At 38.6% G+C, this 27,804-nt stretch overlaps 2 protein-coding genes across 2 annotated transcripts in view; both read left to right on the top strand.

Moving 5' to 3' along the window:
- Positions 1 to 1,489: 1,489 nt before the first annotated feature.
- Positions 1,490 to 3,481, top strand: LOC103154380 (guanine nucleotide-binding protein G(I)/G(S)/G(O) subunit gamma-5-like). The gene is made up of 3 exons (XM_007575642.2): positions 1,490 to 1,504; positions 1,620 to 1,746; positions 2,119 to 3,481. Exons 1-2 carry the CDS (start codon positions 1,490 to 1,492, stop codon positions 1,743 to 1,745), a joined length of 141 nt encoding a protein of 46 aa, XP_007575704.1. The 3' UTR covers position 1,746; positions 2,119 to 3,481.
- A 293-nt stretch (positions 3,482 to 3,774) lies between these two features.
- carm1 (coactivator-associated arginine methyltransferase 1) overlaps positions 3,775 to 27,804 on the top strand; it is a 33,505-nt gene continuing 9,475 nt past the window's right edge. The window contains exons 1-7 of the mRNA XM_007575611.2: positions 3,775 to 3,945; positions 17,800 to 17,925; positions 18,074 to 18,180; positions 20,697 to 20,801; positions 21,049 to 21,159; positions 25,348 to 25,525; positions 25,640 to 25,730. Of these exons, the coding sequence (XP_007575673.1) occupies positions 3,804 to 3,945; positions 17,800 to 17,925; positions 18,074 to 18,180; positions 20,697 to 20,801; positions 21,049 to 21,159; positions 25,348 to 25,525; positions 25,640 to 25,730 (860 nt within the window). The 5' untranslated portion in view covers positions 3,775 to 3,803. The remainder of the gene's footprint in view (positions 3,946 to 17,799; positions 17,926 to 18,073; positions 18,181 to 20,696; positions 20,802 to 21,048; positions 21,160 to 25,347; positions 25,526 to 25,639; positions 25,731 to 27,804) is intronic.

Raw genomic sequence — 27,804 nt, 5'->3', positions numbered from 1 at the left:
TGAAAGGAGCTACAGAAATGTCTAGTGAGTACTGGTTGTGTTTTACATGCAACAGCAATCACCCGCTGTGTTCTTCTCATGGTCCGGTTCTATTAAAGAGTTACAAAACCACAGACTGGCCTGGCTGAAATCCCCTCAAAACTTAGTGAAAGATTGCTTTAATGAATAAAACCAAAGTTCAACTGTTTTTGGCCTTAATTGTAAAAGGCGTATTTGACACTGAAGTAATACTCCAAAACAGGTGTTCACCAAGTCAGAGAAAGTTGTGGCAGCATCATGCTCTGGTGTGGTTTTTTTTTCTGCTTTAGCCAATGTGGAGGAAACCATCAACAGTTTTTTTTATTGCAAACATTCAGGTTTGCAGTATAAGGTGTATTTTTGAAAGCTGAAAATTAAGAGGAATTTTTTTTTTAGCGTTGCCAATAGCCCACTGACTTCTGATAAAACCTAAGCCTATTAGAAGACCTGTAGGATGACCTGGACAGGGCTGGATAGGGCTGTCCACCTGCAGCGTCTAACAGAGCTGGAGCATGTTAGCTATGAAGACGGACAAATGTTCCCAACTCAAGTTCTGCATACTGAAAGATGTACTTAAAAGGACTGGAGACTGTATGTACTCTAAAAAGTGCTTCAACAAATTATTAGTCTTAGTTGAAGCTGGACAACATGGCTGAAAAATGTGGCATGATAAAAGATGATGTCAATCTATATCTAGAATTATCAACAAGTTATTTTGTTTTAACTATCTGAAATCCTGCCACACTATGGGTATGACCTTTACCGTTTCATCCACTCTGTTTTGTATTTTTAAGCAGTTATGAAGGGAGGCAACCAAAGAGTGATGAGTTGATACCACCAGCCTTGCTTAGCTGCTGTGAAAAGCTGAGCGGCTAAAGCTTGTCCTCTGCCTACATTCCCCAGAATGCTGTGCGATTCTGGATCAGAGTTCAGTGAATATTCTATCTATTGGTATTGCTCACGTGCCTATTGTCATGTATAATAAGTTATTTATTGTCCAGCTGTAGTTTTAGTGTAGGGGCACTAATACTTTTTATGTCATTGCATCTTTTTTCTTGTTCGGCTGAATTGTCCCAAATATAATGTTGTATTCCATAAATGAGAATCTGCTTCGATGAGGCTCTTTTGTCAGATTAAAGCACCTTTTGAAAATAACATTAAAGCAGGTATTAAACTTACTTTCCATTAAGCCCCCAGTATGAAAAGATTTATTATGTACCTGATGTACAATTCTCACCTTAAATGCTGTGTTGTCCTTGGCTGTAAACAGAAATTCATGTTAATTAACAGAAACATCAGTCTGTGCAGAATTAATCTATACAATGTGTGAACTGGGTTATTGAAATCAATTAACTTTAATGAATATTCTAATTTATTGACAATGCACCAGACTAAAGGTGGGCAGATTTATTTTGAGCTAATTTTCTGACCTAAAATCCCTGGAGTTTTAACAAGTTGACGATTTATCTTCATGAACCCGGCTGAGGTACGAGTGAGGGTCCTGTCCCACACTGGGTCAGTTTTAATCACACATTCTTACCACCTGAGTGAATATTAATAATCAACAAACAGTCCTCTCTTGTATTTTCTGTATTGTCTAGGTTTCTCAGGCAGCTACAGAACTGAAGACCTTCTGTTTGCAAAATGCTCACAAAGACCCGCTGCTGACCGGGGTTCCCTCCAGTGATAACCCATTCAGGCCTCCCAAGTCATGTGTTCTGCTTTGAGGTGTGTGTGTGTAACGCTCTTTTCCACAAAGAAATATTATTCACACTTTCCTGAAATGTCTTGTTTTCTTCTCACATGATGTTTATTTGATACTTGGTTCATATCCTCGTTCCCTAAACGTCTCATTTGAAAATGTATTTCCTAAAAATCAAATAAAACATGATTCTGTCCAGGACCTTTTCATAGGTTTTGTGTTTTACTGTTACATGGAGATGTCATCTCTGACAAACATGTCATCCAGAATGGGACCACATGAAACATTTTATTCTAGTACAGCAGCAGATCTTTTTACAGTTTTAGAGGGCTTTTTTGTTTTAGGTGTCTTTGGAGATAATAACTTCACAAAAATGTCAATTCATCTTTTATCTGTAGGGCTGCGAAGGAGAGAGGAACAACCAAAGTTTCCTGTGGATTTTAGCAAAGTGTCACTGCCCTTGAAGATAAAGAAGACGACCCCACTGCTTGCAGCTGGTTTTCAGAAGGACTTTTTGACCACAAAAAAATGTTGCAGTGAAGCATAATCCCCCAAAATTCTTTGCATTTCCAAAGCTTTTCCAGAATGAATCTAAAGTTAGATATTGAATTAGGCTCTACTCCTACAAGATTCCGAGACATAAAATACAATATTTTAACATGCTAGAATATTTTTGTTCACTTTGTGAGTTTATTATTCAGCAATAGTTACTTTAGTAGCATTTAAAGTACAGCAACAAATATTTATTTTCCTATTCAAAGTTCTCAGTAATTTAATAGAGTTTGACATGCATTTAGCTAAACAAATGTTTTCTGATCTATTGTAAGCTTTACAGATTTGTCTCTTCATGGAAAGAGATATTTTGTTCACTTATTTTCTGTTGTATTTCAACTGCTTTTTAAATAGTTCTCTGCAATTGTAACATATTAGTTCGCTGACTTATAAAGTGCTTTGAAACATCCAAAAAAAGAGACCAAAACACAAAACAATAAAATTGTTACATCGTTACAAGATCACACAGAGAACAAAATGTTAATAATGTTTCTACTGTCAACTAAGTAACAGCATTTGTTAATCATCACAAAATGTCAGATTTGAGTTGTAAATATGACATTGTCATGTTTTCAGGTGCAATGCCACCTGATAACTTTGCACTTGAACAGCAGCTTCACAGTGAAACAGTCTGCTGGGCAATCATTTTATACACATTTTTTCAGCAGGAAAATGGAAACTGGTCAGAGTTGGTAGGTGATCGATAAAGCTAAATACAGGGGGAATGCTGGGAGAAAACCAGCTAACACTGCAAGCTGCTTAACACTGGGCCAGAGATTCATCTTCCAGCAGAAAATCAACCCTATATATACAGCCATAGCTACAATAAAACGGTTTAAATCAAAGCATATCCATGTGTTAGAATTGCACAGTCAAAGACTAGACCTAAATGCAATCGTGATTGTACCAAGGCCTGAATATTGATGTTTGCAGTCATTCCACCTAACATGAGTGAGCTTGAAACATTTTGCATACAACAGTTATCAATTTCTGTCCCAGATGTATGACGCTGGTACAGACATACAATAAAAGACTATTTGCAGAAAAATTCTGTTCTACAAAGTATTGTGTTACAAATAAATATGCACACCATGTTTTTCAGACCTGAATTTGTCAAGCATTTTGAAAGCCTATATCCTTTTTATTCCACTTAGCCATTATACATTGCTTCCTGTATAATAAATAATAAAGTCTATGGCTGTAAAATGATCAAATGTGAAGCATTTAGGAAAGAAACTGCTTAATACCAATTTTTATGAATAAGCAAATCTTAATGTATGGTAAAAAAAAAGTACCTATAGATTTATTCTTAGAAATGTTGTTGAATTTATTTCATTTTAACTTAGTATTAAATGTTAAAGTGACTCAAAAATCTTCGATTAGTTACTTGTGTTTGTGTGCTACCATGATAAGCCCGGTAGGAGGCGCTGTTGAAGCAGCTCATCGGATTGATGGCTGTCCTGCCTCCAGTAGAGAGCACTGCTTGGTTGGACGTGAGCGGCGTCGACCTGCCTCTACTTCCAGATCGAAGATGGCGGTCTCTGTGTTCCGCGGCGTGCGGTTGCTCTCTATCGGAGACGCGAATGGAGACATACAGCGACATTCAGAGCAGCAGCCGCTGCGGCTAGAAGTGAAAACCTCACAAGATGCTGCCCTCATCAATCTCTCCAATGGTGAGTTGGACTGTTTGTTTCTAACAACTGCTCTCTGGAAGGTCGGCCTGATTGAACTGCTAATGCTCAGTGCTAATGTGGCCAGCAGTAGCTTTAGCCAACAAGGAGCTGTTCCATCTTGAGACCACCTCGTTTCCCTTTACTTGTCACGTGGGAAGTAAAGAAAACTAAATATTTTGTAGCTTATTTGGGATTCTGAAGCCTGAACACATTGGGTTTAGGTACCATACAACGAAGTTCACTGCTTGGAATAACGCGGTCAAGAACATGTAGAGTAGTTTAACGATAAGAACGGTTGCTAAATAACGTGAACTAAAACATGCTAGTTAAACAATACCACTAGCCTAGATTTAACAGTGATGTGATAAGCTTACGTGGTTGTATCCATTTAACACCTTTGGTTTTGTTTATTTATATTTTGTCGTAATAGTGTAAGCTGTGTTTTTATAAGTCGGCATGAATCAGTTTTGTTCCCCTGGGAGCCGGGTAGGTAGGAGAGTGCTTAGCTTGAATTAGCCGCTTTGAACTGATTCGCAGCAGAGACCTGGAGATATCACTTATGACCCGCCACTGTGCTCTGCGGTCCGGGCGGCGCTTCGCACTGCGTGGCCTTTATCGGACCGTGGATTTAATGGCACACTCAAACTTTTTATAAGTAGTAGTTTTATGTTAAAGCTGTAGAGGCAGATTTGGTAGCGTAGTCACACTGGGCCCTCATTACTTATGCATTCATCTTTGTTCTCATTGGAACAATGGCTTCATCCCTTGCCCGCCACCTCATGCGTGCCGTGAAGGCAGCATCAGAGCTGCTCTGCACATTTTCCCACTTAATGTAATTCCCCTATTAAAAACAGCAACACACTGCGGCTGTCCAAGTTTACGGTTATGCAAAAAAGAAAAAAAAAGAAAAAGATTTTAAAAGGTATACTCAGCGCAACATTATTATTATTATGGCGAAAGCCAACGTCAATATATCTGTAGAAATAGACCTAAGATATATTGAAGTCGGTCAATTTAAAATACAATACAAAAGTAAAGGGAATATCAAATGGAGTATGAAAGTTTGAATACGGGAAGAGAACATGAAACCTGTTTGATTTCCATTAAAATAAGACGCAATGAATTTGTGGTGTAAAATGTTGAAAATCAATCCATTAATATATGTTTATTTTTGGTAAATTTCATTAAATAACTGCTTTTCTGTTTCTTGTGGATAAAGTGTCAATTATAAAACATTCTTGAATAAACTTACCAAAATAAATACTGACAAGTTGCATTTCTAGCTAAACTGAAGTAGTTGCATAACATGTTCCTATTTACATTTAATGTGTTAAAATTTAGCTTTTTACAACAATGGACCTTACCACAGGGGCCGCGTTTCATTGGCTAATGCCCAGCCACAGTAGTAAACACATGCTAATATTGTGGACTAGCAGACTGGCAGAAAGTTTTTGCGTCAGGACTCGAAAAAGAATGGTTCTCCACTGTCAGTGGGGAATCTGTTCAGGCGATGTCAGGTATCCTGATCGTATTTGTGGAACTAAAATTCACAGATTTCCAAAATCTGAAACGGGATGCCTTGCTTGGATCAAAGCTTGTGCACGACCGCATTTGCAGCTCAACCGTCGTAGGATCAATAAGAACAAAGGAGTGTGTGCTGGTGTAAGTATTATTGCTTTGCTTTCTTTGTGTTTAGTGAATGAAAAAAAAAGAGTCAATAATTAACACATCCATTATGAAAACCTTTTAGCTAAGTACAGCATAATGGCAGTACAATACAACTTCTACACCCTGAAGCCTGTCTGTTACACGGTCTTACTTTAGCTAAACAGATCAATATGCAATGTGTACCGTATCTGACATGCATTAAAGATTTTATTTTACCTGAAAAGGCTTTTTACTAAACTGTAATCGTATTAGCCACGCTAGCACCGAGTACAGTGTGTCAGGCCTAGACACACTCAAACATTTGCCAACAACAGAAATTACTGATTTCGAAAGTAACCCTAAAATCCATGAATGCCCAACTTACCCAGCTTTGCAAGAACAATAGGCATCAGTGATCTTGACCAAAGCTATATTTATGCTTAGGGTGTGAGGATCTGCTGTTTTCCTCATTGACAGGTAGCATTTAGCTGCGACGCGCACAATGTTGGAGGCATTGCGTGACTCAAACACCTTGATGTCGTCCAAAAAAGATGACATGAACTTGTTTGTTCCCCTGTCCATTGTCGTGGCTGATATGTTGTGAAAATCCGGCAGAAATGCTACACTAATCGACTCAGAAATACTCTGCAGAGAGTCAGTCGAAGTGAAAGACGCCATGTTTACATAGAAACTAAGCTCCGCGAGGCTTTGTTTGTGAGACATGCAGCCACGTGGGATTTTAGGGGGCGTTTCTGGGCGGAGCTTGGTAAGGTCCATTACATGGGATCCCTGAAAGCAGGCTATTTCCTTGGTCTGAATTCTGCACTTAGTTTTTTTCTTATGATCAGCTTAATCAATCCCTTTTTTTAATACTGTGTGCAGGACCGTTCTAGTTGTTCTCAGTTCTTTCTGGATAGTTTTTCATTGATAACTGCATTCATGGGTTGTTTGAGTTCTAAAATTTCTTTATCATGTGAATAAAAATGTTTTTAGCTCTAATTAGCTTTTACGATGGATGTTGTCCTTTTACAACTTAAACCTGCATATCACCTTCAGAGTGTCTTTAATGAGAATCAGAATCGGTGTGCTGTAATTTCACACAAGTTTCTTATTCCGGCTAAAAAAAAAATTGCAGATTGACGGTGATGAGTCAGCTGATGGTGAGCTCCTTAGCAAGCGGATGCAGGAGGGAGCGACTTCACGGTTTTAATCAGGCCCACTGTTCTGAAGACCACAGGCTCCACCTGACTCACAACACACACATCCTGACTCGCTCCTGGTGTGTGGAAGACAAATGATTCCGATTAGAAATCACACAAACGCACACATACAATAAAGGCATATTTCCAAGTAGGCCTGTCACAATAACAAATATTGCTGAATGACATTTGTCCTAGAAGTTATTGCAATAAACGATAATAATGTTGTTTTAATGCCATTTTCAAGTAATAATAATGCAGGAACCCATTCTTACAGATCAGTAGACTTTAAATTCTGTTGAACATTTAGCACTGGAACGGGAAGACATTTTAAATATCCAATATAAATAAACAAATCAGAAACAACAAGTAAAATGGATACTTTTCCTTGTAAACAAAATTGTCCTTCAAAATAAGGGCTGGTTGAGACCAAGTCGTCAGAGTGAAGACTTTTATCACCGATTTTTTGGTAGAAAATGAGAAATACTATAAATTATGCAGGTGAAAATTGTTTGTTTTAATTTATCATGCAATTAATTGATTTATTGATTATTGTGACAGGCCTGTGTCTAAGTCCTGCTGCTTCACTTGACTTTTACTGTTCAGTGAAAAACAGTAATTGCCCCATTACAGATTTAATCTGTACTTCCTTTTCTGTTGCATGTGAATGTTTCAGATCAACATGTCATAATGACAACCTGAACAGTTTCCACATGAGGATTTTATGTATTAAGGGAAAAAGGCATCCAAAGACACATGGCCAAACCTACACCAAGCAACTGGCTGTCAACTTTTGGTGGGGATGTCTGCCAAGGATCACTCTTCTTTGCACAATTGTTTTAATTTGGCCACATTGGGGGGTTTCCCAGTAGGAACAACCTGTTTAAAACGGTATGTAACTTTTACAAATATATGATTTTGACATGTCTGTCAAAATTGTCACCATGTCGAGACAGTATAGAGCAGTGTTTTTCAACATTTTTTAAGTGGAGATACATTATTTTAATTGAAAAAATCTCGAGGCACACCACCAACCAAAAATGTAAACAAAGATACTCTGTAGCCGCCTATATTACATATATAATCATTCTTATCAAAGTCTCTTGCATAGGAATCAAATAAACACAAAAATGTATTTTTTATCACATTTTACATTTCTTATTTCAAATTGCTCTTAACAATGTGGTCTTAAATTTACAGAAGTTGTAGAAAACTAAATTAGTTTGACCTTGTGGATTAGTTTTTTTTTACAAACTAATCCACAAGCATTCTTTAAGTTGGAATACAGAAAATCATTCTTATTCTGAAAGAAGCAGTAATATTTGTTAAAGATTTTACTTCATATTCACTGTTACAATATGAAGAGTTGCATGTACAAAATGTCAATATCTGTATTTTTTACCCGCCTAGTGTGAAACCTCTGCATGTTCGGATGAAAACAGCTGATTTCCTGGCAGAAATTGAAGAAAGACAAAGCTCTTCCTCAACAGCTCTCAGTCTCTCTCTGGTTTCAGTTTTTATAGTAGCCAGGCTTGAGAAGCTCACTTCACACAGACATGTTTGGGAAATGGACCCATGTTCTTTCCAACTACTGCTGAGCTTCACTGTCTTTTCCATCACTGTCGTCAGTCTTGCTAGATACGATGCTTTCACCGCTACCTGTAACATTCATGCATCACTAATTCTCTTGTTTTAATGTAAAATGCTCTGTACCTACTGCCATCTAGTGGTATGAAAATTACATGATTACACCGCTAGTCACTGCTACAGCAGAGACACTAGAAGATGGCATTATTTGCAGATAATTAATTGATTTTCAAAAAATCTTTTAAGACCAATTACTGTATTTTCCAGACTATAGAGCGCACCATACTATGAGCTGCACCTTCAAATAAAACAAACAAACAAAAAAATAACAACAACTGGAAACCGCACTGGGCTATAAGCAGCTGGTATCTCTGCTGCTCTCAGTTTTCCATAAGGACCCAGCAGAGGGCTGCGTCCTAATAAATCTGCTGGATGTATTAAGGATGCAGTCCTCTGTCTCTAAAGCCGAACCATGGTTTCGTTCACCCCGAGTTTACGTGCAGCGGCTCTATTTCCATCCTGTAATGCCAGATCGATACTCCTCAACTTAAAAGCTGCATCATATGTTTGAAAACATATGATGCAGTTTTCAAACTGCATCATATGAGTTTGAAAACATTTGTCATTCGTGCCTGTTGCTAGCATGTGCTTGTTCTAAATGAAAATTAGTGCGTTCTTCTTTGATTTACAATTTTGACTTCGAATGATTCACTTCATGCTAAAGAGCCCCCTGGTGGTTGGAAAAAAAAGCCGTCCAGGGCTAAGCCGCATGGTTCAAAGCTTAGGAAAAAAGTAGTGGCTTGTAGTCTGGAAAATACGTACCGTAGGTGAAATTGGATCATTTCCACGGCACACCTGTTGATCACTCACGGCACACTAGTGTGCCGCGGCACAGTGGTTGAAAAACACTGGTATAGAGAACAGAATCGTTGGTTCAGAAAGTTCTCCAGGTCCTGAAGCAGTAGCCCCAGATCATCATACAACCACCACCGTGTTTAACTGTTAGTGTGGCGTTCCTTTTTCTGAATTGTTTTCTTGTTTTTATGTCCTATGAGAGGGAATGCTAACATTCCAAAATGTTCAACATCTGACTCGTTAGTCTTTAGGATACATTCCCAAACCGGGCCGTCACGTTGTTTTGGGTCAGGAGTGGCCATTTTGGAAGCCATTTTGCCCCAGTCTCTCTGCCTTATTGTAGCCTGGTGAACTCTGACCTTAAATGATGTGAGGCCTGCTGAGCTTCCTGTTTGTTTTAGTTGTTGATGTGTTGTCTGCTGTCTGTGGACGCTTCGCCTCTGTTCCATGTTCTCCGGCAGAGATGCTTTTCTCACTGATTCCACATTAATAGATATCAATCATTTTGTTTCCTCATTGAAGTTCTTTGAATCTGGGCACAGTGTGGTGGTTTGAAATCTTGTGACCAACTTCATGTGGTCAGGTGTTAGATTTTTTTAAAAGTGCTTTGTTCAGTCTGTAGGTCTGACGGTACTTAAAATAGAATGGAACCAAAAACATTTTTTATCACACCTAATTTATGATTTCACAAATGGGGCTAAGTATGTTTCTACATTGAACCAGATTGGAATCATCAAACTATGAAGAATGAGCTTCGTAATTTGAAGTTTTCTGTGTTTTCTAAGGTTACCTTTGTCAGATGTTAAAATGAGTTTGACCTGAAAACATTGAAGCATGTGAAACTCCAGATTTCTTGGACTGCCAGCGTTTTGTCCAAAGGTCTGCTGACGCTAGACAGTACAGTCAAAACAATAACACAGTGATGTGTCTCTATTTATAGCATCAATGCAGCAAACCTTCACAATAAGAGCCCTTTCCAGGAATAAGGCAGTGTGAACTTCCTATGGCTTTACACATAGCTGTGTTGCAGTAACTTGAATACTTCCTCCACAGGTCAAAGAACGACCATTTAAAATAACCTTAACCTGCTTATTTAAATGTTAGCTGTCTTTAAAGTGATCCATAAGGAGTTGTGTTTTTCTCCTTCTGAATGAGTCCATGTCCTGAAGTTCTGTAGTGACTACAGTTAGAGGAGGAGGGAGGTCTGTGTGGAACATAATTTACACCATCTGTCAGTTTTGACAGATATGAATAATAAACTCCATATAATTTCTTATTTTATTTATTTCAAACATGATAGCACTATAAAATAACAGACATGAACAAGGAATGCAAAAGACACATATTTTTGTACCATAACAATCTTAACATGATGCTGCCATCATACTGGTCATTTGACCGGAGCAGCTTCTACATGTTTGTGCCTTGAGGTAAAATGCAGACAGGACCAGGGCTGGGTGAAATAGACTTAAAGTTTTATCGAGATATTTTGTGGTAATGTTGTGACTATTTAAAATGGCGGATTGACAAAATTGATTAGCTGAAAGTCAGGATTTTGTTGAACAGTTCCACAGTAAATGTAGTGATGTCACAGCCAAGAAAACTTACTAGGGAATAGAGACCAATGAACAGACTGGGAAATTTAAACCAAAAAATATATGAAAATATCTATACAGAACCAGGAGATGAGATAATAAATTAAATTCTTTTGCACCCACAGACATTAAAAGTACATAGAATATGCTCAGTGATTCTTGAGAATAGGGACAAAATGGGTTTTAATTTTCCCATAATTTTTTTTTGTGTTATTTCTCAATCTTATGTATGCAAATATGACAAATAATGTTTAGGAAATGTAAATATGCTAAGGTGCAGGCTCCCAGTTGCAACATTTTTTTTAAAAATTACATTTTTAATCGACCTGACCTAGAACGTTGTCATCACCATCTGACAAAAATAAATAAAAAATAATTTTTAATGACCCTATTAGTGATATTTTTACTCATTTTACAGACAAATGCTTGTGAAGAAACAAAAGAAATATTATTTAAAACCAAAAACAACAAAAAGGCCATCTGACGGAGTTGACATAGAACTGAAGGTTGTGACAAACTAGTGAGTAGAATGAAAAACTTGGTACATGTGAAGAAATGCAATTCATGTAAAATACATTAAAATGAATTCATTGCACATTTAAGTGAGATTTGACAACAATTTCACCGAAAGAGTCAGAAAAACTCTGATGGAGTTGACATCTGATGGAGTTGGGAAAAAAAGCCATACCACCTCAATTTATATGTTATTCTGAAGGAAGCCATATTGTAGCTCGTCAGGTCCATGAAATCTTTACAGTATACTAAAATTAAGCTTTTATTTCACAAAATTTCATCAAAATTTTGTAAATTGTCAGTAATGGAGTTGACACATCATGGTTGTGACAAGCAACTTAGGAATAAAACAGAAGAAAAAACTAAAGAATAACATATGCTAACCAGAGCTAACTAGCCCTCTTAGCAAAGGAAGAGAAAAGACGACGTCATGGGGTCCTCAGAAATTCTGGTGCCCCCCAATAATTCCTGATTTTTTTACATTCTTTTCATTTCTGACGGTGTTGACAAAAACTAGGGACAAATTTCAATGGAGTTGGAAAATATATAAAAATGATTTTTAATTAAATTTGATACCTCTATAATTATTTATATGACTACTTATACTTAATTGTCACAATATATAATTTTAGTATTTCTTTAATTATTTTAAACTATTATAATGTATTGAGTTCTGCTCCTGGACAAGGGCTTTTACAGGCATCATCCACCAACTACAATGTTTAAAATAAAAAAATATTCAGGAAATACCTCAAAAATATACATTGTTGTGCTCACATGACCCAGGTTAGTTTAGTCAGATATTAGAAAAAAAATTATATTTAGTGTATATTTTATTCAAATTTTTGCTTTATCCATAGGACCTGTTTTGTCCCTATTCTCAAGAATCACTGCTGTAAAGTTTAATTCACTAAAACTAAAGTTGTTACAGATAGCTGCAAGTAATGCAGTCCAGGTCTGTTTCATTAGTTTTTAAATTAGTCTGTTCAACCACAACTTAACAGCAGTGTGATTTTTTTTTTTTTTTATTTTTTTTTTTTTTTTATTATTATTATTGGCTAGCTTTCAGTAAATTTGTATTATTTTGTTATTTTCAGGTTAGGCTGAAACAAAGAATTTGTTTAATAATCAATTCATTGCGATTAATCAATTACTGTCTTGCTAACCGGACTATGCAGACTTAAAAAAGGCCATTTGATGAAACAGCAGCACACTCAGAACAGTAATTAAGTTCAAACTATCCAAAACATAATATACATTTGATTTAATGTGCTAAATTAATCTGTTCTACTCAGAACTCAAGTGGTTCAAATTGTAAAATTTGAACCACTTGAGTGGTAAAAAAAAAGTAAAAGAAATCTCATATTAGGCACCTTTTGCTATCAATTATTAATCATTAATCCAAAAATGAATCTCCAGATTCTACACTGTACTGATAACACAATAAGAAAGGCCTGACCTTTTCACATGTTGCTATTGTTTTAGCTACAGATCTCTTTTTTTGCTGCAAATAAAGGCAATGTAATGTTCAATTTCTGATTTAGAAAGGGAACTGACTTATTTATTTGCATCTTTTAATGCATTTCTAACACTGTAAAAAAAAAAAAAAGGTTTATGATTAAATGAAAAATCTACAGAATGTGGCAATTTGTTGGATTAATTGATATAATCTATTACTAAAATTATTGTTAGTTACAGCCCTAAGAGTGACCCTTATGCTCCAATTAGTTACATCTATCTGTATTATTTGTTTAAACATAAAACCACTCAACATTCTGGCCTAAAGCTGCTGTTTTTTTTTCTTCTTCTTTTTTGTAAATTGACTCTTTAAAAGGTTTTACTCTTTAACTTGAGCAACTTGCTGCTGTATGCTAATACTCTGTTCTTAGTTGTCTGCAGGAGATCAGCTCTCTGCAGCCCAGCTGTCTCTGTGTGAAGCACAGTCAGATGCTATCTCCTCTCTAATGTCTTTAACAGCTTTGCTGGTAATAAACTGAGCATGGCTGAGGTCACTAGAAAAGGGAGCTTGTGAAAATGACCAAGTAAAAATAGCCAGTGTTGGTTTTGTTCAGCGCTGCTGGCCCAGTTACCAAGGTTCCATTTATTGTTGGCGCTCTGTTCTGTTTTAAATGGATGGAAGAGATAAATGACCCAAGTTGTTTTACTAGTTTTGTAAAAAATATTCAGATGGAAGCGTGTCACAGAGTAATTGCTCTTCTAATTCATATTTAACAGGTTATGATTGACAGACAGGCTGTTGAACATCGCTGTTTCCACATGCTGGACAGCCACCACAGTCTGGGCTCTAAACATCATCACAACTCTTCTTCTTTTCTGCTGATTCACTCTGTAGAACACGTGTTACACATAAACATGTTATAACAAATTTTGCTGGACGATAAATTCCCAGTAATTATTGCGGTAAACAATAATGTATTCACACAGTTTTTGCCCTCTCAAAGACTAATAAGCTTGAATTTTGTACAGAACACTCTATAGTGGAACTGGAAAACATTTTAAATATCCAAAATAAAACGACAACCAAAAACAATAAATGAAAAGGAAATAAAAACCAACACACAACTGAAACCATAGATAAAATGGATTATGAACTCTAAACAAAATTGTTCTTCAGAACTAATAATCATCAGAATGGAAATTATTGAGCTCCTGTTTATTTATGTGATTAGTTGCTTATTGCAACAGACATGTTTACTTGCACGTTAGACCTGTGCGACACACTGTGTGCACAAACAAGGGATTTGACTTTGGTTTCAAGCGCTCAAAGCATCCAAACATGAAGTAGAAATACCTAAAGTTTGAGGAAATGAGGGCTAAAAGAAATGGTATGACCATGTGTGGATTGCTGCAGTGCTAATATGCTTATTTTGTTTCCCAGCAGAGTAGCTGGCTGCTCTGGCTGCAAGTTGTTCATTTTGTTAATCAGGGAAGGCCTGAGGGAAAAAACTGTCTGTGGCGACACCTTAAGGCAAAAGTCTAAATAGTTTGTGTCCAGGATGTGTGGTGTCTGTTCTAGAAGTGCAGAAAAAAACTGATTCTATAGAGAATCAGCATTCCTCAAAATGCTCAAAAATCAATTTTAAAATATGTTAAGTTGTGTTTGGTCCTAATGTTTGCACGAGTGGACTTTATTTTATAAATCACTGAACAGCTTATCACCAAATCCATTACAGACCTTGCAGACCTCTCAGATCTTCTGGTTCTGCTTCTGCTCTGCATCTCCAGAACCAGAACCAAAACCAAACATAGAGAAGTAGCTTTCAACTTCTATGCACCACAGATCTGGAACAAACTTCCAGAAAACTGCAAAACAGCCGAAACACTGAGTTCCTATAAATCTAGATAAAAATCCCTCCTGTTTAGAGTTGCTTTAGAACCATAATATAAGAAACATTTATCAACATTTGATGTGTATTGATGATTTTGATGAGGCACTCATCACAATGTGTCTGGAAAAAAACTGTTACGCATACGAAGTGTCAGCATCACGGTGTTTCTTCAAAGCAAAAGTTGCCGCTGAACATAGCAGTCCGACTCCTTGCTCATCTTTTCACTTGTGTTTGCGACTCTGCATTACAAGTACCAGATGGCTGTGAACCAGGAGACCCTCCACAGAAGAGAAGCTTTTAGGTCAAAATAGGTAATGTGATTAATCTACGTTAATAGATAGACATAATGCTAACGCACTAAACTTTTTTAGGTAATGGCATGCGTTAACGTTGACAGCCTTAGTTTAAACACAAACCAGGTTCAGATAATTGATGTTTTAGCACATGCCTTTTTAACAAGCTTTGTGGCGCCACCTTAAGGCAAAAGTCTAAACTTCCCTTGTTCTCTCAGCCATTCCCGCTGCTCTGATTTGATGGTGTTTACATTATCAACAAGCATTAACGTGATTAGCCGGTAGACTACAGTGCTCTATTGTAGGCCAAACGTCCACTGTCTATATCACGTATTCCTATTGCCTAAAGCCCCTCACCAACATCCATGGAACAATGTTAACATTACTACCACAACGTTGAGAGAAATGAATGGTTCCCTAAACCTACCAGTGATTATTGCTCATGTACAATAAGTGAGTGCACACCACATAACGTGGAGTGGTTAGTGCTGATTTGTACTGTTCTACATCTAGAAGGAAGTAGCTTGTGTTGTCATTCTTAATATTAATCTCTCGAGTTAACACAGCTTCTTATCTTGGCTGCAGCATTGCCCCATGGTGTGGTCCTGTTTGAACAAACTACAGTTAGTCCAACATAAGACAGCGGGTCTCATCCTGAACTCGTCCAGATACAGATCAGGTTGACATCGCCTTTCTTTGTTCTTTTGTTTTTAAAGAATATTAGATCTAAAATACCAAATGTTTTGAATAATTAACTTTTTTAAGTCACACTTTAGATAATTGTGATACATAATTGCTGTTTCATCTTCTATGATGTGATAATAATACTAGACAACAGTCGGTTGAGAACATGGAACTCCTTCCTTCACTGTTTCTATGTAACACCTGATTAATTCATGTTACAAAGTGTTAAATGGAGATTTATTATTTTAACTTTATATAAAGTGTGTTACTGATCTTGTTATGATGTGGACTCCAGGTGGAGTAGCCATTGTCATGATGATGGCTGATGGGGATCCTAGTAAACAAACAAACCAACTGCAGTATTTGGTTTCATGCTGTTATCCAGGCCCCTCTGGCCTGTGATTACATCATTTGGATTCAGTTTTTCTCCTGCTTACTGCTCAGCTTTGCTCTGCTGTAATAAACACACAGGGCTAAAGACGGGATCATCTGAGCTCCTCCTTTCTACTTGATCTGTTGTACAGGTGCTTAGCGGCTACCCTCAGCCAGCATCTCTATCAGGGACTGGATTAGCTGTGACTCAGCCTGCTCAACATCCTCACTGCTTTAATGCTTGCAGGGGGATTTGCATATGGAAATGCAGGGTTTTTCCCAGGAAACCTGCTGAGCCCGGTGTTGGGGGCACTGTGGCAGCCCACCAGCTCCTCACCATGTTTTTGTGCTAAAAAATGTTAAGTTAAAAACATTTGGAGGCGCACGAGCCAGCATCATAACTTGGAAGTTATAGTGTCAGAGGTCAAGGGTCAGATACCGGATGTTGTATTTGGTGTGCAACTCCTCATTCCCAGTTTGATGCGTCAACTATAAACCTAGCTTACCTCATCTTTACTGTGACTGATGTATAAAAAACCCAAATTAAAATAAACAAACCACGCTTAGCCGGTGGAGGGGCAAGTAAAGCCTGGTGGCCCGCCAGGCTGATGATACACTGAGGGAAATGTGTTATAGAAAATGTACTGTGAGGATTTCTGGCTTGATTTTAGAAATGCATCTTGTCAGGCCAGTCAGAAATATGGTTCCATTTCATCTTAGAATGAGGCGTGCGTGACTGCTGAACAGTGAAGGAGCCTTGACACTGAACGTCACTGAGTGAAGCAACACACAACTACAGAGTTTTGGAAAAACCTGTTTTCATAACTCCAGTGTGTATCAAACACATTCTGTCCCACACTGTTCCAACAGCAAGCTGTACATGTTCCACAATATAAAGTAGTGAATAATTGTGAAATGAAAAATTAATGTTTATTCATTTGTTAGAATGGTCCAGTCAAAGTTCAGGCCTAAGATCAATTGAGAATCTGAAACATCTAACAACTTGGTTTCATGACTTAGGTTTAGCAAAAGAGAAAGCAATTTGACTCTGTCCCATATCCTGGCAACAAAACCACCACCTCTTTCTTTCCAAGGATGTTTTGTCAAAAAAAATAAATTCTTTTGGCAAAAATTGAGTTTTGGTGGAAATAAACTGTCACAGACTTGCCATAAAAACTGCCACACAATACACTTCACAGAGCTGTGACTCAGTGGGCCTGAATACTAACACATGCCACACTTTTCAGATTTTTATTTGTAGCAAACTCTCAAAACGCCCTTCGTTTTGCTTGTATGCCACAATCAGCAGCTCTTTGTTTGCCTGTCCAAAACATCCCAGTGCAGGAGATTAACTGTGATAAAATGTGAAAGAGCTGAAGGGGTGTGAACACTTTGTGAGGTGGTGTACCACAGTAAAAGTGCTACTTTTTACTTAAAATGTTTGTGTTTGAAACAATGTTAATGTTCTCGTTATATAACGACCCAGGATGCTCCACCTGCTGACTCATCGTTTTGTGGAAAATCTGCATCGATCCTGTTGGAGCGGTTTTAAAGTTGGCCGTTGTGACTCATCTTCAGCCTGTGGGGTGCCATTAATTGCTGAAATGTTCTCTCCCACTCAAACATTGTAAAGGCATCAATGTTCCATCATCAGCCTTTTGTTGTCCTGGTTTAGAAACGGATTTATTGGCTGATTTTTGCTGATTTGTTTCTAACGCAGCGCTCTAAATTCACTGCATGTCCTTGTGTGTGTCTGCAGGAGAGGAGACGAGTGTGTTCAAGTGTTCAGTTTCTCGTGACACAGAGTGCAGCCGCGTAGGGAAGCAGTCGTTCATCATCACTCTGGGCTGCAACAGCGTGCTGCTGCAGTTCTCCTCGCCCGCAGGTAAAACCAGCACCATGAGACCAGGCAGCCGGTGGGCTTCACCTGGCTGCAGACAAACATGATGCTGAATGAATATGAGTTTGATAGGAAAGTTGCTGTGGAAGCTCAGGTTAGTCCTGGTGACGTCAGTGTTTGTGCTCTGCTGCAGACTTTCAGTCCTTTTATAACCTTCTGAAGAACTGCCGGGGGCATGCTGGTGAGCACTCCGTCTTCAGTGAAAGAACAGAGGAGTCCTCTGCTGTACAGTATTTCCAGGTGAGGAAAACAAATGCACCCCAGATCTCTGAGCCTTTTAGAAATGAGGAAGGTATGTTTGGTAAAACAGTTTTTTTTTATCCTGTTGAAGTATTTAGTGAACACTGTCCAGCCCCCACCTCCACTTTACCTGCCTGATTATTTTTAGTTTTTGTCTCAGAATAGACCATCAGGACAAAGAGCCTCTCTCCATATTTCTCTACAGGACTTCTTTGTGCTCTTGAGAGATTTGAAATCTAGGATTATGTAATCTAAGAAGCATATCCCATCTGTTCTCACCATTAGGTCTTTAACTCAGTCACCATCGCTCATGGTTAAAGGGACAGTATCATGTTAAATTGACTTTTTTTGGACTTTACATCATACTATAATGCTATTCTCTCATCAAAAACATGCCTGGCATTTTGCCTTGATTTTTTTCATACATGTGTTAGATATCCTATGATCTCCAAGGCAACCATTTATCTGTTCAAAACAGTTGGGTGGACCTAGCTCCACCTTCAAGACGCATCTGCTCCTCAGACCTGCAGCTTCCAAGTTTGTGAGCTTCCGGCTCACAGAGCAACCAATCCCCCAAAACTCCCAGTCAGCTCCTTCAGACTAGCCAGCAGCAATTGGCAAACACTTGGTGGAACTGCGCATTTGCTGAGTTTTTTATATGATCTACTTCTCAGTGAAACGCCGGTAAAAACATTAAAGGGTTAATAGAGGAGCCATGTTGTGAAGATTTCCTGAAGGTGGCGTTTCAGACAGAGCAGGAGTTTTTAAAAGAACAGATACCAAATTTCAAGGTAGGAAATTACAAAGTCAAATTACTTTTAAGCCAATTTCCTAGATACAGCATTTGTTTATGAACTGAAGTTACATAGTTACTTGACATTTTACAGCACAAAGTGGCTGGGAAACCCAAAATACTGCCCCTTCAACTTTTTTTTTTGCAGAAAACTCTTTCTCTTCAAGATTCTGCTATTGATCTTTCCAAACTCATCTCAGAACTTCTGAACAGAACCGGGTCACCGTAGCAGCAGAGTGCTTCTACACAGCTACCTGGCTGGTTTTCTGAAATCCTGTGTTGCACATCCATTCTTTCTGTTCTCACCTCCCCTACCTGCACAGCAGTGTCAGCTTTCTGACAACCTCTCATCCCAGCACCGACCTTCTAGTGGCAGACATCTCAGGCTCCACAGAGAGGAAACCTCAGGCTCTTCTTTAAGGTTTTAGGTCTGAGTGTAGAAGGCTGGGTTTGCGAATTAGCCTGTGGCTAGAAAACCTTTGTACAAAACAATGGCTGCTTTGTTTTTAACATGCAACATTGTTTAATGTGCTGTCCTTGATGGAATAAACTTGAATTGAATTTGTGTTTGCATGGAGCCAGTGAGCAGATGTTTTCTCACAGAACATAAGGAACACTGCACTCTGGTGGCCAAACTCTGCTACACATGTGTCTTTACATATGTGTTTAAATGCTCTGCTTTGGTTCCCCTGGTTACCAGCATCACTTTCCAAAATAAAATCTCTGATTTTTGTTATGCCAAATCCCATTTTAGATTAGAAACTTAAAAAGAGATTACAAGTGACAAAAATATTTTCAAAAGTTGTTTTTTTTCCAAGTCTTCCCTCTTCTCAGTTGTCCTGAATTTGAAACTACAGAAACCCAACAAGTTTATTGGTGGGAGAAAAAAATGCAGACTTTCCAGAAATTCAATCATCATAATTCATTTAATCAATAACATTGATTTGTTACCCAGCTCTTATTTTCCTGTCTTTTTTGTCTTTGTTTTGGTTGGTTCAGTGACATGAAAGTAACTCCTTTGCTTATAGAGCCCTGCCAAAGTATTTATAGCCCTTAAACTTCTTATGTTTCCTCTTGGAAAGGCAGTTTTCACTTTGATGTAATTTTATTAGGAAGTGTAGTAATATCAGCTCATATATGGAAAATGTGTTGACAGGACTAATATTCATGAATAGCTGAAATAAAACATTTGGCTAAAGGGGCGGTGTCGGCTTGACATCATGTTATAATGTTGTTTCCTCATTAAAAACACACCTTTAGTGTTGCCTTGATTCTTTCATGTATATTGGAGAAATCCTCTAATCTCCATGGCAACCATTTAGCTGTGCAAAAGTCTGGGTGGACCTAGTTCCACCTTCGGGACACGGCTCCTCCTCAGAGCTGTAGTTTCCAGTCTCACAGAGCAGTTCTTGTCATACAGCATTTTGTAGCAACTGAAGGTAACAGCTATTTGATTGTGATATAAAATGACACTATGTGCCTGGAGAACACAAACTGCCCCTTTAAAGAAAGCCCTACATGATTCAAGGACACAGCGAACATGTGGAGGAAGAGGCGTGGATCTGATTGGCATACAGCTCAAAGACAGGGAGCAGGTCAGAGCTGGTGGCTGGTTCCCGGTTGGAGTCTGAGCCTGGGTGGACGGCCAGCTGAAAGTGAAGCAGTCTGTTCTGATGAAACTTTCATGTTCTCTAAAACCGTTTCCTGTTTGGTGTTCCGGCAGTTCTACGGCTACCTCTCACAGCAACAGAACATGATGCAGGACTACGTCCGGACGGGAACCTACCAGCGGGCCATTCTGCAGAACCACACAGACTTCAAGGACAAGGTAACCTCCAGCACTGACTGAGCCGTCAGGTTCAGCTCTAAGCAGCTGGCTCTTGGAAAGGGATAAAAATGAATAAATGAAACCCAAACAAGAAGCAAATTGTTTGTTCACCAGTTCCTCATGAGAGCTCCTTAAAGTCTGCCTCCATGCTTTCTTTGGTGTACAGAAACCAGCCACATTGTCTGTGTAGAACTAATGCTTTGACTTGTGGCTCACCTTGACATTGAGTCTCCCTCCTGTTCTCCAGGTGGTTCTGGATGTGGGCTGCGGATCAGGAATCCTGTCGTTCTTTGCGGCCCAGGCTGGGGCCAGGAAGGTGTATGCAGTGGAGGCCAGCACCATGGCTCAGCATGCTGAGGTGCGTACCTGTCTGTAGGAACTGTAACCGCTACAGTGGTGCCCATGTTTGCTGGCACCCTGGGGAAAGAGGATAAAGAAAACATAAAATTGATCTTTTTAGCACAGCAACGTAACAGCATATAGAACATTTCAGAAAAACAAAAACTTTAATTTGAGTATATTTATTGAAGGGAAGAAATCACGTTAAAGAATAACAGCCGTGGAACTACATTCTAGAAGCTCTAAAGTCTTTTTTGCCTGTAGGAGTTGGTTCATCTTACTGTTGTAATGTATGTGATGACCAGTTCATCACATACATTACTCTACATGCAGCCTGCTGTCAGAGTACAGCAGGCTGCATGTAGAGTCTCCTGATATTTTAAATGTCCCTTGATGCCACTCTGCACATTAAAACTACATCATGTAAAAATAAAAAAACATGTTTCTGACGTATTTGTTCAAACTGTCACCATGTCATGACAGTATGACATGAGACAGATAATCTGTGAAAAGATGGATCTCTTCCACCTCCCTAAGCTACTACTGCCGTCTGAACAAATGCACTGATCAAAAACAACCAATCAGAGCCAGGAGGAGGGGCTTGTTGCTGTCAGTCATCCTCATGTAATCGCTGCTCACTGTGTTAATGGCGAAGAAAACTTACCGACTAGCCTTAGCATTGATGACAGACTCTGTTGTGGTTACTTAGCATGCTGTCATGACAGTGACAGTTTTAATAAATATGTAAAAAAAAAACAACAACAATAAAAAGCCATGGTTATTTTTGAAAATAAAAATAACCATGGCTTCTCCTCAGTCCAGTGAACAGAGTCACTAGTTACTGACTAGAAGAGGCCAAAAAAACTCATCAGCTCAATCAAGTCAGTTCTACTTTTAAACAAAGATTCAGTTACATTCCTTGTCAAGGATTGTTTCTCGCTTCCAGTCCTGAGGAAGTGCTGCCCTGCATGTTGGTGTCTCCCTTCTGCCACTTGAATAAGTGGGTGATTCACAGGCTTCTGCAGCATGCAGAGGAGGTCATGCAGTCTTTTGGGTCAGGTGATTTGGAACAGTCACGTCTAAAAGAATCAGGGTTTTAGTCCCTGAGGACTGGAAATGAGACACTTCTCTAAAGGGAGTGGCTAGGGGTGCCATTAATTTAGCCGCTAGTGAATTTGTTAGGAACTAATGCTTAAAGCCAGATTTATCCTTCCTCTCTGAATAAATGTCCGTAAATTAAAGGTAGAATTGTTTTAAATGTTCAGTGTGAGATTATGATGCAGATTTTTGCACATGTATAGGAGGGGTGCCAATGAATGTGTCTGGCACTGTCTAATCTGATACTGTCAATGTTTTAGCCAGTTGGAAAAATGGTGGAACAAATGTGAATGTTTTAATTTGACCATGTTTTAAAGCTGCAGACTGAGGGGTCATCACAGACAGATGTGACCACACCAGCTCCTCTCTATATTCTGGTGATCTTAGAGAACTTGTTGTCTGTCAGTGGGATACAGACTGAATAAATTAAAGATTTACCAACCCAATATTGATATCTGTATCAGTTACAATATTGAAAAAATTCCAAATTTGGTATTGGTGATGATGTGTCCGATCCATAAGGGCAGATCTATCCAGTCTGGCTCTATGTTTTGTGCTCTGAGCTACGTAATGTTTATTATTATTTATTGGCTGTTCTCCTAATTGCACTGACTGAACAAATAAAAGTTGTTGTTTTTCCATGTTTGGTCAAGATTGTGAAGCTGTTGGTGTGTTTAAGTGAGCTGTACTGGTGCAGAGTTATCAGATACATTTGTAATTTAGTATATTTATACATCTGTTTAAAAAAAAAAAGCGTTTTAGGTCATTCAATACTGTCGTTCTATATCCGCTTGGTATCGGCTGATACCAAGTCTCAGATATCTGTATCAGAAGTGAAAAAAGTGGATCAGTGCATCCCTAGAATAAGCAGAATAAGCTACATCGGGGGTGTCAAACTCCAGTCCTCAAGGGCTGCTGTCCTGCAGTTTTTAGATGTGCCATAGGTACAAAACACTGGAATGAAATGGCTTAATTACCTCCTCCTTGTGTAGACAAGTTCTCCAGAGCCTTAATGACCTAATTATTCTATTCAGGTGTGGCCCTCCAGGACTGGAGTTTGACACCTGTGGGCTACATCATCACTTTAAGTTCAGGTCTAGTTTGGTCCCATTTTCTGTTTGGGTTCGCTTTCCTTCTGCGGAGTACATTTAGAGGCAATCAGCAGCTACATGATGAACATGTTTGCTGGTATCATGTTGCTCTGCTCAGTGGAGCCCAGCCATCCCGACTGATCCTCAGGGAGAGAACTATCTCCATGCTACAGTGCTACCTGTCATTATTCTACCTATCCTGAGCTCTGAGCTAACCAACTGCTTTCTGCCACTGTTCAATATTCCAAACACCGTCTCCCCATTATAAGCCTACGCCTGCTGCCAGTTCTGCGTCACTGAGTTGCCCAGCATGGTTTCTGTGTCAGTAGTTTGTATTGTTTCCATTTTACCTGCCAGACTCTAGAGGTCAAGTGAACTTGTGTTTCCAACTTTCTGACTGTTCTACTCTCTTGGACCGTTTCCAACATCATGTAGGATTGATGCCTGCAATGTTTGGTCACAGCCAGGTGGATCTGCTTCCCATTTCTCCTCCTTTAGCTGACTATTAGTGGATTACAAGGCATACAATCAAATCTGCCAATACCAGTTTAACTGTAAATACAAGGAACTACTTTTTCTGCTTTCCACATGAGCTTCAAATTGAGCTCCAATAACGAAATGTTGGTAGTAAAATCAAAGCGATTTCTCAGCTTGTAGTGCTGTGTCTCTCTGCATTGCTGAATATCTACAGATCCATTAAAGCTCTCAGCGTTATGGTTCAGATGTCTTTATAAAGAACAGAAGACTGACAGCATGACTAAAGTCTTCAGCATTATATATTAGCACTTAGCTCAGGCATTACTAGCTGCAGACCTCAGTGTGAGTGTTCCCTGTAGAATCAGCCGAACTCTGACTAAAGATTTCTAAAGATTCCCAGTGTCTCCTAATCCATCATGTTCCCAGACAGGCAGACCGCACTCTGCTGGAGGATAAAACGGCTCCTCCTTCCTGTTATCAGCTGCAATAAGGGTCTGGATGAACAGCTGCTTCCTGTCAGGAAGCTCCACATTCTGACTTCATACTGACAGAGCAACAGCTGAGCTATCTTCACTCAGCAACAGTGTCCACACAGAAGGCTGTTACAGTCAGTATGACTGTAATTTGTGATGCTTTGTTCACTGATCAGTTTTACTTGGACCAGCTGATCACCAGTCAGGGCTGGTCAAATAGATAACTTTATAAGTTTTTAATGAAACGATTATTTTAGTAATTGATCAAGATATTGATTAATTGGATCAAAAATATTGTCACATTAAGCAGATTTCTCATCTATACCACTAAAATCTTTTTTTAATACAATATTAGAAATACATTAACAAATAACGTAACAACATTTTTAAATAATTTAAACAGAATTTCTGTAGTCAATGCTTGATCATTTTTAGCCAAGTTTGCAGCTAAATGGTAAAATTGTAAATGGACTGAACTTATACAGCACTTTTCCAATCATTTTGACCTCTCAAAGCTCTTTATGCTAGAGTCATGTTCACGCATTCACACTCACAGACACACTCATTTATACACTGATGCACAGATCAGTAGGCAACTAATAAATACTTGTAGCTCTTTCTGCTAGACTGCACATCAGTACAGGACTGATCTATTGGTTATGGTTTGAATTTACTGATTAATTGTTGGATAGAAAAAGGTTCTTATAGGAGATTTTTTTGGGGGGAGGGGAAATGGAATCAGGTGAAGGTAAAACTACCACTTGAGGAGTTCTGGAGAGAAGAGAATTACAAAGAATCTTTTATCTTAAATGCAAAAGGTATTTTTTTTGTACAGTTTTGCAAGCAAATTGCCTGTTTTTTGGGTTTTTATACTCCAGTTAATGATTAATCGGTTTCTAAATTTAGCTGACAGTTATCCAATAATTGTTTCAACCCAAGTCACACTGATTTATTGCTGCATCGCTGCACTTTTCTAACCTTTATACACACCTGTTCCATTTAGAGTCCAGCCTGTGGAGCACTGCAGAATCAGTTCTTAGAGAACATGTTTCCGTGTTTCCCCTGCAGGTGCTGGTGAACAGCAACCGCCTGAGTGAGCGGGTGGTGGTGATCCCCGGGAAGGTGGAAGAGGTGTCGCTGCCAGAGCAGGTGGACATCATCATCTCAGAACCGATGGGCTACATGCTGTTCAATGAGCGCATGCTGGAGAGCTACCTGCATGCCAAGAAGTTCCTCAAACCCAACGGTGAGGAGGTCGGGGACTCTGGATTAAACGCATACTGTGACAGGTTCTGCACATGTGCAGCTGTATAGAAAGCCCCTGTCTTTCTGACTTTCTGCTGCTGCTGTGTGTTTGCAGGTAAAATGTTCCCCACCATCGGAGACGTGCACCTGGCTCCCTTCACAGATGAACAGCTCTACATGGAGCAGTTCACCAAGGCCAACTTCTGGTGAGGATGAGCAAGATGCAATTCAAAGGAGTTAGACACATGGATAGAAAATTAGTTGCTTAAATAGAAAATTTCTGAAGAAATTTAAACTGCCAAAGTGTACCCGTTGGTTGGAACCCAGCATTCTGATGCTAAAAAATTAGCATCAATGCTAAAGTAAGCTACAACGTACTCAATAGCATGTAGAGTAACATGGAATTACTGAATTCAGTATGTTAAAATTAATTATAAGCTGAAATTTGCCAAAATGTTAATGTTAACCTAAATGCTGTCAGTAGCATGTGGGGCATCACTAGCATGTTGTCTTACATTGACTTCCTCCACTCAGTATACTAAACATAGCTAATGCATAAAAAATAACTAAAGATGCTTGTTATAGGGAAAGGCTACAGTTAGACTGCTAGTGTCTGCTAGCAGTGCACTGCTAATGTTTGTGCTAATGTTAATGCACTGCCTTCTGATTTTTACTCTCAACACCAAATTAATAACATGTAATATTATTGTTTATAAAACATAAACTGTTTTGAAATACTGCTTATCTGCTTAGACGCAAGAAATTTACAGTTAAATTTTACAAAAGTAAAAATCAAATGTTTACTTCGTGGCACTTGGTTACCAGAAAACGCTTAGCAACAGATTAACAACAAATATTATGGTTCAAAAAACATAAGATTTCTTCTGCTCTTTTTAAGTACTACTTATTTTACAGTACTTACTACTTAACAAGAATTGTGTAGTTGGTGTATTTAGCAGAAAAGCGAATATGTTTTCTTTTTCCATTGGCAAATATATTATAAAACAGACATTCAACAAGAGTAAAAATCTGATTTATACTTCGTTACCAGAAAAAAAAAATGCTCATCTCCTAACACCAAATGAATAACAAGTAGTATTATTGCTTATAAAACACAAGCTCTTTTGAAACACTGCTTATCTGCTTAGACACAAGAAATTTACAGTTGTTAAATTTTGCAAAAGTAAAAATCAGATGTTTACTTCGTGGCACTTCGTTACCAGAAAATGCGCTTATCTCTTAGCAACAGTTTAACAACAAATATTGTTACTATTCAAAAAACATAAGCCTTTTAGCCTTATTTTAGCTTTACTTTAGCCTTGCTTTGCAAGTGAGAGGAATATTGAGGCTTTTATTTTAAAATTTTCAGTAAGCTTCATTTTAAAAGGCCTCACTAATCCCTTGAGTAAAACCAGTCATATAATGCCCAAAATGGCAAATACCTGCTATGAAAAATGTGATGGCTGTTATTTTATTGGGTATGTGTTGCTCTTATTTTGACAGTCAAAGTGGTTGTCAGTTTAAGGGCATTTGGAACTTACCTTATTTGCTCTTCTGCCATTTTGTTTGTAGTAAGTTTTCCTCTAGTCAGGTGTTGTCTCTGTAGTTCTAACTGGAAGCTCTGTAGGAACTGAGCGTTCCTCCGTCTCTGTAGTTCTCTACATTTCTGCTCTCCTCAGTGTTCTATTTCTATGGTAATTAATCCTCTCTGAAATCTGTCATGTGTGAGTGAGACACAGAGGGGCAGATAAAATTTTAACTCTGTTTTGAGTCTAACTGACACAAAAGAGTGTCAGAATTTGTTTTGATTTGAATTTGGCTCATTTTTCACTAATTATGTTGCCATGGTTACTCAAAATGACAACAAAAGTAATAGCACCCCTCACGGGATCGAGCCACACGTTTTGTTATATATGTATTGAGTGGAAACGCAGCGACATGAGCCGCATTAGCGATGAAGGGAAGCGGCAGTTATTTTGAGGTGTAGAATAGTAGGTGCCTGCCATGCAATGCATGGATTCCTTGCTTTGCAAGGCATTTCAATGCCTCCATGCAATGCATGGCAGGCCCCAATATTTGTCAACCTAAATAATTTTACAGTCGGCATGTCTTTGCTTATAGAAAATCTTAAGGTGGAAACAAATGTAACAGTTGGATTATAGATGCCATCAAATCAGGACACAACGGGCTCTTTGCACCTACGGCGTTGACGTCACATTTCCAGGAGCTAATGCAGCTCACTTGTTTCCGCTTTGAGTTTCCATGACTGGTAGAAAAAAC

The sequence above is a fragment of the Poecilia formosa genome, unplaced genomic scaffold, assembly GCF_000485575.1.
Source record: "Poecilia formosa unplaced genomic scaffold, Poecilia_formosa-5.1.2 Scaffold383, whole genome shotgun sequence".
Classification (NCBI taxonomy): Eukaryota; Metazoa; Chordata; class Actinopteri; order Cyprinodontiformes; family Poeciliidae; genus Poecilia; species Poecilia formosa.
The sequence above is the reverse complement of the archived record's forward strand: the minus strand, read 5'-3'. Positions and strand labels throughout refer to the sequence as shown.